The sequence below is a fragment of the Sinocyclocheilus grahami genome, unplaced genomic scaffold, assembly GCF_001515645.1.
Source record: "Sinocyclocheilus grahami isolate Dianchi unplaced genomic scaffold, SAMN03320097.WGS_v1.1 scaffold2119.1, whole genome shotgun sequence".
Lineage (NCBI taxonomy): Eukaryota > Metazoa > Chordata > Actinopteri > Cypriniformes > Cyprinidae > Sinocyclocheilus > Sinocyclocheilus grahami.
The window spans coordinates 41,161-52,747 of NW_015507298.1; the positions used below are offsets into that span (position 1 = coordinate 41,161).

An 11,587-nucleotide genomic window follows, 5' to 3' on the forward strand; every position below is an offset into this window, starting at 1 on the left:
TCTGACATGTGTGCAGTAAATCACAATATTACCCTGATGACACTGAATCACATTCATCCTCTCTTTTGTGTTTGGATGAACTGACCACCTGTTGATGAAAAGAGGAAAAGAGGAAAGTTTGCTTGACTAAATACTTTCTCGTGTTCTTAAAAACCTTTAAGATGTTCAAATGTTTGAAATAATTTTGTAGGCAAACATAATCATGCTTATCTATTTCTTACTAAGTGTACCACTGGCTACTCTGCAGAAGCTAAAATGTAACGGTTTTAATTTTATTTAGATTAATCATTATAGAAATCATTATATATTTTAATTTTTTTTAGCTACTACATAATTCTCATTCTTCAAACTGTTTTTATAGTCTGATGACTTTAATACTTCAGCAAGTCGTTGTTTTGATAATCAGTTACATATTTGCTCATATTTATATCACGTAGTTCTCCACTCTTCACACAGTGTACAGTGTTAATTTGAAGGAATTCTCTGTATTGATTTTTCACTGGTGTTTTAACTGTATTTTTAATTACGCTCTACATAGTGTTTTTATTATTATTATTATTTTTTTTAAGCGTTAAATGTCTGTAAACTTAGCAAACATTGTCCTGGCGGAAAATTAGCATTTACAAGTTATTTACAAGTTGTTTTCTTACAGTGTACATCTGTTTGTGGTGATTAACTGTTTTGCAAGAGATAAACTTTCTCATTTACCATGACAAATAAGCAAAAGATAAATCATTTTTTGTCTGTTTTGTTTGTACATGTCTTTATGTCTGTTTTACATTATATATTACAAAGGCCTATACTTTTTTCATGTTATTTTATTAATTGTATGGCATGTTAATCATTCCTTTGATGTTTGTTATTGTAATACTGTAAATGTATATTATTAGTATTACTTGTGTGTGTAATAATGCTTTGTCAATACTGTATGCAATCACAATCATGCCATTAACGTAGTTTACATTGGATTTGTTTGAAACTGAGTTGATTGAAAATGCATTTGTCTTTTATATCAAGTGAGTAAAAGCTAAAGGAAACATTGCTTTTGCATCTAAATCTCAATAAATGTTTCTTTCACTTTAAATTGTAAACAGAATACTCTATTTCCTTTGAAACTTGTGATATTAAATAGAAATCTAATTGACCAGGAAAGGTGGGGTGCAGTTGAATAGGAAACACAACAGTTTCCTGGAATTTCCTGCAAAACAAAACCTTTTTCTTTTGTATTTTGAGATATTTACATGGTAATAATTTATATTTATGCAATAATTATGATCAATTTCTTCCCATTGAAAATAATATATATTTTTTAAAAGATATATATTTTATATTACTTTTCAATTAATGCAGTATTTCATGTTAAAATAGAGTCAATGTCAATAAATTCCACTATCTGGTGGGAGTAACATTCCTGTTCATTTTTGTAAATTTTTAATATAATTTTTATGTTTTGTGTAACGAAATTGTCAGGGTTTTGCCCTGACACTGGTTGTCTTGTATTTTGTTTCTTGTGTCTATGTTGTCTTGTCAGCACATGGCCTAGTTTGTTTTTCTCAGCCATGTGCTTTAGCCCCTCCTCCTGGTTTCCTCATTACCACACCCTCTTGTTAGCCCTCATTGAGTCCTTGTTAGTGTAATTGCTCTCACCTGTTCCTTGTGTGGTTTCCTCCCTATTTATAGTGCCCCTTGCCCTATTGTCTTTGCTGGTTTGTGGTCATTCTTTCCCTCACTGTCTCTGTCTGTGGCTATGGTTGATTATGTGTTCCTGTCTCCCTGTTGGTTTGTTCTTGTGCTCTAGTCTTGCCCTAGTCTTGTCTCATCTGTTCTAGTTATTCCTGATTTGACTGACTGCTCTGGCCATCACTGTGTCCAACAAACTAGTTTCGGACACTCCGGAGTCAAGTAAGAGCTCTGCAGCCATCCTTGCCTCAAATGTGGAGAAGGAGGGGACATGTATCAACTTATGGGCGTTCCTTCTGAACACTCAACCCATGGGTCCAGGTGAACCCGTGTTAAGAACTCTCTAGCCCTGTGAGTCCAGAGGTGTCTAGTTCGGTGGCCTTGGTGTCAGATCCTCAAGTTACAGTTACGAAGTATTCTTTCAAGCCTCCCGGTCTATTTGACTTTTACAGCAGTTATAAAAGACTGTTCCAGCCTTTCATGTCACGCCTTCAGAAGTTGATCCTGCCAGTCAAGTCCATTGAGCTGCTCCTATCATGTCATGTCCACAGAAGTTGTTCCTGTTAGTCAAGTCAAGCCCTTTGAGATCGTTCCTGTCTGTCAAGTCCACAGAAGATGTTCCTGTCTGTCGTGTCATCTCTGTCTCTGTCTGTGGATATGGTTGATTATGTGTTCTTGTGCTCTAGTCTTGTCTCTTGTAATTCTATGTTTTTGTCTTGCTCCTTGTTTTTGGATGCGGTCTGTTTTTGACCTTTTTGACTTTTAATTTAGTATTTATTTAATTCTCTTAGTCCTGATCTTTTGTTCTTCTTTTTTTTTTTTTTTTTTTTTTTTTTTTTTTTTTTTTTTTTATTTTTTAACTGATGCTTATTCATTTTTTTATTTCACCCCAAAATAAATAAAAAAGGTGTTTTTTAGTTGTTGTTTTTTTATATTGGTTACTTTATTAATAATAATATTTAGTCCTTTTTTTTTTTTTGTTTATTCTCTTGCCTGTCTTGGAGTAATTTGTGTTTCTGTGGAGCTATGCTTTGTCTTGTTGTGGTGTTAGAGTTCCTGTCCTGACCTGTTCCTGTCCACTGGTTCCCTTGCCTGGTGTCTGGGGGTGCTTCAGAGTTTATGGTCAACAAGTATCTGAGCTCAGCTCTCTGGTGCCTTGCTCTGGTCTCTCTCCCGGCCTGGTCTTGCCACCTCTGCTGTAGTATTCTGCCAGTTGATGTCTGAGGCTGTTCCAGTGGCCTTCCCTAGCTATCTGTTTGTTCCTGTTGTGGTATCACCTGTGCACCTCACAACCCTTTTGTATTGATCTGTTTTGTCAAACCCTTGTTACACTCACTGCAACTGGGTCCTCCTTCCAGATCCCTGACAGAAATGCTTTCTCTGTGTTCAGGTTTGACTGTAGTAATAATAATTTAAAAACTGATGCTTCAAATCAACATTTCAAACCAAAAAATTTAAATTAATAAAGTCTAAACCTTTACAAAAAGTTGTCTTTGAGAATGTCTAAATGTATATATCTAAAACCACAACTTAATAAAGTATTTGTCTAAAAACAATTATAGGCCTTCTGAATAGAGCCACATAGGAATATATGGGCTAAACCATGGAATTGCATGTCTTTCTTTACTCCCACCAGATGGCACTAATCTGGCTTCAAAAATGGGATTTTAAAGGCATTGACTCTATTTTAACATGAAATACTGCATTAATTTAAAAGTAATATAAAAATATATATTTTGAAAAATGTGTATTTTCAATGGGAAGAAATTGATCATAATTATTGCATAAATATAAATTATTACCATGAAAATTTCAAAATACAAAAGAAAAAATATTATAGAACAAAAATATGTTACATTGATTTTACTGGGGGGGAAAAGTTCAATTTCAGGTGTCTGGTCCCTTTTGACCGTGAAGATCACAAGTGTGACTCCCAAATGAGGAGCACCAGCTATTTTGAGCTTGTTTTGCAGGAAATTCCAGGAAACTGTTGTGTTTCCTATTCCACTGCACCCCACCTTTCCTGGTCAATGAGATTTCTATTTAATATCACAAGTTTCAAAGGAAATAGAGCATTCTGTTTACAATGTAAAGTGAAAGAAACATTTATTGAGATTTAGATGCAAAAGCAATGTTTCCTTTAGCTTTTACTCACTTGATATAAAAGACAAATGTATTTTCAATCAACTCAGTTTCAAACAAATCCAATGTAAACTACGTTAATGGCATGATTGTGGTTGCATACAGTATTGACAAAGCATTATTACACACACAAGTAATACTAATGACAAGAAAAATAAATGTACAGTATAACAATAACAAACATCAAAGGAATAATTAGCATGCCATACAATTAATAAAATAAGATGAAAAAAAAGTATAGGCCTATGTAATATATAATGTAAAACAGACACAAAGACAAACAAAACAGACAAAGAATGATTTATTTTTTGCCTATTTGTCATGGTAAATGAGAAAGTTTATCTCTTGCAAAACAGTTAATCACCACAAACAGATGTACACTGTAAGAAAACAACTTGTAAATAACAGAAATGTTCCTGCTAATTTTCTGCCAGGACAATGTTTGTTAAGCTTACAGACATTTAACTCTAAAAAAAAAAAAAACACTATGCAGAGCGTAATTAAAAATACATTTAAAACACCAGTGAAAAATCAATACAGAGAATTCCTTCAAATTAACACTGTACACTGTGTGAAGAGTGGAGAACTACTTGATATAAATATGAGCAAATATGTAACTGATTATCAAAACAACGACTTGTTGAAGTATTAAAGTCATCAGACCATAAAAACAGTTTGAAGAATGAGAATTATGTAGTAGCTAAATTTTTTTTAAATATATAAGGATTTCTATAATGATTAATGTAAATAAAATTAAAACCGTTACATTTTAGCTTCTGCAGAGTAGCCAGTGGTACACTTTGCAAGAAATAGATAAGCATGATTATATTTGCCTACAAAATTATTTCAAACATTTGAACATCTCAAAGGTTTTTAAGAACACAAGAAAGCATTTAGTCAAACAAACTTTCCTCTTTTCCTCTTTTCATCTACAGATGGTCCGTTCTGTTATTCGACTTTAGATGAGATCAGTGCATCAGGCCACTTTGTGATGTTTATATTGCCATCAAATATCAATCCATCACCATCACCGACATCACAGACACAGACCTGCACAAGACTGCATAAATCTGTGCATGTGTTAACAGCATGGGACAGTACAGATAGATACTGTGACATTTACTATAAAAACATCTAACAAAAAATAAAATTTCTAACACAGAACGAGGCACAGTGAGGAACAAAACAACAGCATGACAATGATTCATCCTGATGGTGACGCCCTAAACTTGGCAAAGTGTCACAAATGAAACAATGTACATCATTTACTGAATAACAGAGCGGAACAACCGTCTTTGTTGAAGTGTAACAACAGAGAAACCATTGATATTTCTCTAAGACGGCATAAACTCAAACAGATTTCGTTGGAACGGTTACTGGACCCTTATAATACCGAACACTGATTAAAATATATGTATATATAATTGATAGAAATCGATTGTTTAATAAAAAAAACAATTTATTTGATAGTATGCCTGTAAAATTACAATGCTAATATTTAAGTCTTAATTTCGTTGAACACATGCTCAAAATCATGACAGCAAATGCTTTTTATAGAGCTTTGGTAGATTTTCTTGGATAAAAAGCTTGGATAAGTAAACATGAAAAATAAATACAGGAATTAGAAAACCAGATAGACAGACTTTGTTTGACATGTAAAACTTAGATTTTATGAAATGTACATTAACAGGCTATTAGTATCCACTATATGTATCCATATGACTACTGCATCATTTAAAGGTGAATTGGAAAAACAATCTTACATTTGTATCTGCTGAGAAGTGTAAATGCCATTTTGGGAGTAATTTCCTAATTTATTTTTGACAATTTTGACAAAATTTTCCTTTTTGTGTTTGATTCAAGGTTTTCCGGAACTACAAATTATGTGTGAGTTAAATAAAAGTTTATTTCGAATTTTCGGAAAAGAAAATTGTCCTGATGTTGCCATCTGACCTCTTTTCCAGCATAAACAACTTTGATCAGAAAGTGATTCAAGAAGTGTTGCACTGACTCTCTTTTCCTGGAATATCCCAACAAAATAAGTCCTCCAAGTACTAGACAAGGTATGTACACTCTTAAAAAAAAGTGACATGAAGAACCAAAAAGGGTTTTTTGCGGCGATGCAATAGAGGAATCATTTTTGGTTCCCTGAAGAACCATTTTGTGAAAGGTTCTTTAAAGAACCGAGTTTTTCTTGGTGCCATAAAGCACCTTTTCTGGTACAGAACCCTTTTTAAAGGTTCTTCAAAGAACCACTGATGAATAGGTTCTTTATGGCCCCATTTCTTCCAGATCAATATCCTTACATTTATCATACTATACATTTTCTTTAATAGGATTGTTCATAAAGTAATTTTGAAAAAAAAAAAAAAGAAAATCCAGAAGTAATAAGACGTGACAAGATGTATGATTCAAATGTTTATTGCATTTACAGTATACATCACTGCAGCACACTGTAAAAAAAATTCACCCCTTTCAACTTAAAAACGTAAGTTTTGTGGCTGCCTTAAAATTAAGTTAAATCAACTTAAAAGTACAAGTCATTTCAACTCACTAATTTAAATCTTGCCTAGTGCTGAATTGTTTTATTGAAGTTCATTTGACTTTACAATATTTGCTGTTTCAATTTAAGTTCAAAATTTTTTACATAAATTTTCTAGTTATGATAATGTTAACTTTATTTTAGATCCAGATAAAAAATATATATACTACAACATTTGTTTGAAACATTTAAAATTATTTTTTTTCTTGCAGTGCTTATAAACAGGGTTTTAATATTAAGAACCGTACACAACCTGCCTGTGCATGCTAATGTGTGAATGCCACTACATGTACACAACAAGGGCACAAAAGTAGAAAAAACGGCCAAGAAACTGTCATACAAAGCTGAAAATACACTCACACCTCATGGGAAACAACCACTGAGAAAAGCGTGGGGAAAAAAAACACATACATGTCCATTACAGTCCTTTTTTTCTTGAACATTTAAAAGGAGAAAGGTGTCCTGCAGTGCACCATCGTAGTCTTCGTATTAGGAGGACAGCTTGCATGCCCTTCTCACTCAAAGTCGGTTGAAAATTGATGCAAATATGTGCTGCAAGTTTATTGAGACGTTAAACAAATCAAGATATGCGTTTTAAACACCAAGGGCTGCTGAAACTGTATACTGTGACCGTGCTTTACAAGCACTATAGCAGCAAACATTTCACCAAGTTAATAAATAGTAGCAAACATGATGGTGGCAGTGGCAGGGTAGATTTTTGATGAAGTGTGAGAGGTTTGGCTTTCTGACAACAATAAATGTAGCTTTGTTTGTGCAAAAAACAAATTTTACAACTTTATTTTCTAAAAATATTGATCTGCCACACACGCTCATAAGAGCATCATGACGCATGTATGTTGTGCTCACGCTAGAGTTAACATTGTAGCATGAACAAGCTTTGAATAATATTTTATTGTAAATAAAGTAGTAAATAATAAAAAAAATTTGGACAAACATAGCACTCATGTTGCTTCATCTTTACTCATCTCGGAACACGGTGTATAGATGACTGCAAGTCCGACTCGGGCGTGTTCAAATGCAAGACTTTTGATAAAGATGGAAAATGCCAGGAAATGTACTGTTCACCTCAGGAAAACATGGACTACTGGGGTAGACAGTGTGAAGCTGACAGTATGTGTGGAAGGCATGGACAAGACTACTACTGGTGCAAAATTAATATCGTTACTTGGGGATACTGTGGGCTGGTGATGGACCATTATGGATCTCATACAGGTGAGCTGTGTTATGACTACTGTGACAAAAGAAAACAAGACTACAATTGGCTGGGGTGCACATAAGTGGTACGCATGCGCGACCAAAGTAAAAATTGTGCGGTGTAAATACGTTCAGACCGCTCATTTGCGTACCGACAATGCACAATTAACATTTTAGATCGACAAACCGTAATACTATATAAGATTTATATTCGAACTGAAAGCATAAATCTAGGCTATCTGCTGCCATTTGCAAAGCACAAAGCAAAACTGTGACATTTCATTCGTTCTTTGCTGACGCTTTTTACAGCGCAAAACACGGCAGCACATATACTTGCCGGCAACACGCCAGAAAAAAAGCTTGCTGGCTTTAAGTTTGAAAATGAAAAAAATTCATATATATATATATAAAAGACCTGGCTTAGCTCCAACTCTCTCAGTTTGAATTTGACTAAAACAGATATCTTACTTGTCGGGCCCCCAATTTGAACAAAAAACATAACAAATGTCCCTAGATTTGACCTCGAAGCCACATCAATTATCCCATCTGCCACAGTTAACAACTTAGGTATCATTCTTGACTCTTCTCTAAATCTAGATGCATAAATTAGTAACCAAACTCCATTCCTTCATCAGTCCAAAAGATGCTGAATTACTAGTAAATGCTTTAATCCCATCCCACCTTGATTACTGCAACGCTCTTTTTTTCCGGGTTACCAGTACGCTCCATCTCTCGATTGCAGCGAGAATGCTAACTTACACTAAACAGTCTGCACATATCACTCCTATTCTATTCAACCTCCACTGGCTACCTGTGTCCTCTCGTATCGTTTATAAAATTCTTCTGCTTACCTTTAATCCATGGTCTTGCACCTACCTATCTCTCTGACCTGCTTTCTCCATATATTCCCTCTCGTCCACTTCGATCATCTGGAGATGAACTTCTTTGTGTTCCGAGATTTCGCCTATTTTCTATGGGAGGTAGATCTTTCTCTGTTATGGCTCCCAGACTTTGGAACACATTGCCCCTGGCTCTCCGGACAATAACCACACTCCACGAATTTAAGTCTAAACTTAAAACTTATATGTTCTACCAATATTACCTGTTATAATGTTGTTGTTTTTTTGTGTGTGATTATGATACTGTATTATTACTGTGGTATGCAACTGCAACCACATGTTCTGGACTTGGAAAATGTCTTGTCCATGTATGTAGGACATGAGTGTTTATCTGCTTTTGTCATTGTGCAGCATCCTTGAGCTTGGGAAAGGCGCTATATAAATTAAACTTATTATATATATATCTATATATGAGTAAATATTAGCATTTTATTTTTAAGTTTACTATAAAATAATTGTATTTGTATTTAATACTCCCTTTTATTTTAATACACAATAGTATTATCACACTTTATTATTTTGTTTATTTTATAAAAAAAAAAAAAAAAGTGCAATAATATTATCACTATTATTATTTTTTTATAGTTATATTTAATGGGTCACACTATGTGCAGTTTGAGCTTTTGTGCTGGAAATTGTTGTTTCATAGCAAAATTTGGTGAAATGGGTGTCACATGCTGCATTCTCAAATGCAGTGCTTACTGTAAACTGAGCTGCTCTGAGATGTTGCAAACACCAGCAGATAATGAGCTGCTTACGTGTAAATCAACACAGTGCTGCACTTCACTCTGAAACATGTAGTGCATGTATTTGTTTTATTAAATCAATGCTATGATTCAGTGCCACTCAAAAAATCAGGCAAATATGCAAGATGCTCTCTGTGAGACAGATGTAATACTCTGAAGCAACACATGTTCAAAAGTATGACAGCATAGATTTTATTCAGTAACAATTCTTGGATTAGCAAACATGAAAACTAAATGCAGGAATTTTAAAGCCAGATAGGCAGACATATTATACATAGATATAGATAAATAGATATTTTGATTGTTCATGTCATAAGGTTTCTCAAATCAAGGTCAGGAAACCCAAAAAAGCATATGTCCATATATTTCACTTAACAGTCTGATGATTTGATTAACTCATTATTGATAACCCGATAGGCAGGCTGCTTAATTGAGCAATATTTGAGATAGATATAAAAAACTGGCTTTCCAGTGTCTTTTCCAAAATCTACCAATAGGTATGTCAACAGATAGTAAACTACTTCTGATTTCAAGTTCTACAGATAAAGATATTTCTCATGGCCTGTTTATTCTGCTCAGTATTTGTGTTGTACAGCAAAAAGCTAAAAAAGTTACAACTGTACTCCACCATATACCACCATATTTGCACATTTCCAACCCAAGGCTCTAACACTGATTTAGGGTTGAAACCTCAATAAGAACCCGAGCTCGGCGCCTAAAGCTCTCCAGCAAGGCTCTGCGGATGTAGCGGCGTGGAATTCCACGGGGCACGATAATCTGAGATACGGTTGTGCTTTGACCGGACCTCCGTCTGACGTTCACCTGGATCTGCAGGTTGTGGTACAGCTGATTGTTGTGGTTGATGATTCCCTGCATGTCAATACGGAGATTATCAGAGTGGATCAGGTTTGAGCGGGCCTGGTCCACCAGGTAGTTATTTTCCCAGCGACTGATTAAGTTTTCTGCCTCGTTTCTCCACTGACTGCCATCAGCGATAGCATTAGGAGCTGGCTTCGCAGTAAAGGTGGTTATTTTCTTGTTTCCTTTGTCCATCTTTGTGCATATCACTACTTTGTCATCTGGGGCTCTCCTGTTGCGATGTCTAGAGGTGATGTAAGTGCATTCTCCAGATTCAACGGGCCCACAGTAATCATATTCTGACTCTGAGGTCCAGCACCAGTTGTAATTATAATCATGTGGGCCACAGGAGTGGTATGAGCGACAGGGCTTGCCTTTATAGGTTACATCCACATCTGGAGAGCAGTAGTCCCAGTCTTTGGCAGTGTGGCACCAATAGTAATCTCCACTCTCATAATACTGGCATTCATCAATGCAAACATAATGATACATAGACCGGTAGATGGATATCTTTGGTTCCACAAGTCCACAGTAATCCCAGCCTCCCTTCTTCAGCCAGCACCAGCTGTAGTCCTGACCCTGCTTCCCACATGGATTGTCATCTTTACACTGACTATTCTTGTTATCTGTGTTTTCAAATGGTGAGCAGTAATCCCATCCCTGCACAGTATGGCACCAATAGTAGTCTTCTTCTCTTTTGTCACAGTAGTCATAACACAGCGCACCTGTATGAGATCCATAATGGTTCTTGTTCTCCATCACCAGCCCACAGTATCCCCAAGTAAAGATATTAATTTTGCACCAGTAGTAGTCTTGTCCATGCCTTCCACACATACTGTCAGCTTCACACTGTCTACCCCAGTAGTCCATGTTTTCCTGAGGTGAACAGTACATTTCCTGGCATGTTCCATCTTTATCAAAAGTCTTGCATTTGAACACGCCCGAGTCGGACTTGCAGTCATCTATACACCGTGTTCCGAGATGAGTAAAGAAAGATTTTCCAGCACTCAATGAACAGAAGAGGGGGAGTAAAATGAGAGAAGTGTGTAGATGCTCCATTATTTCTGTGAAGAGGAGAATAAAGTGAAGAGTAAAAGGTAACATGCTGTAATGCTTGGCCTGATCATCAGTGTTGGGCAGTAATGTGTTACTAGTAACATTAATAATATTACTTATATTACTAAGATACTAAGACTTCAGTAATAATATTACATTTACTATCCATAAAATTAGCTTGTTACAACATTATTTTTGTTGCCTCAACTCCTACTGATTTGAAATCCTGTAATCCAATCATGCATATATTTATTTTCATAATCAGAAGGACTCACGTGTGCATGTGACATTACCATTGCAGCAAGCTAGCTTGGAAGATGGAAAAGGACTTATTTGAGATGATCATCGGCTGGGTCAGGTACTGAAATCTGGTGTACCGGACCTAATCAGAGCGCAGATGCTAGTGCCACTTAAATACCCGATCTGCCGATTGAAATATTTGCTCTCTG

At 35.4% G+C, this 11,587-nt stretch overlaps 1 protein-coding gene across 1 annotated transcript; it reads right to left on the reverse strand.

Moving 5' to 3' along the window:
- Positions 1-9,766: 9,766 nt before the first annotated feature.
- LOC107574117 (uncharacterized) lies at positions 9,767-11,201 on the reverse strand. The gene has a single exon (XM_016260587.1). It carries the CDS (start codon positions 11,184-11,186, stop codon positions 9,891-9,893), a length of 1,296 nt encoding a protein of 431 aa, XP_016116073.1. The 5' UTR covers positions 11,187-11,201; the 3' UTR covers positions 9,767-9,890.
- Between the last annotated feature and the right edge of the window lie 386 nt (positions 11,202-11,587).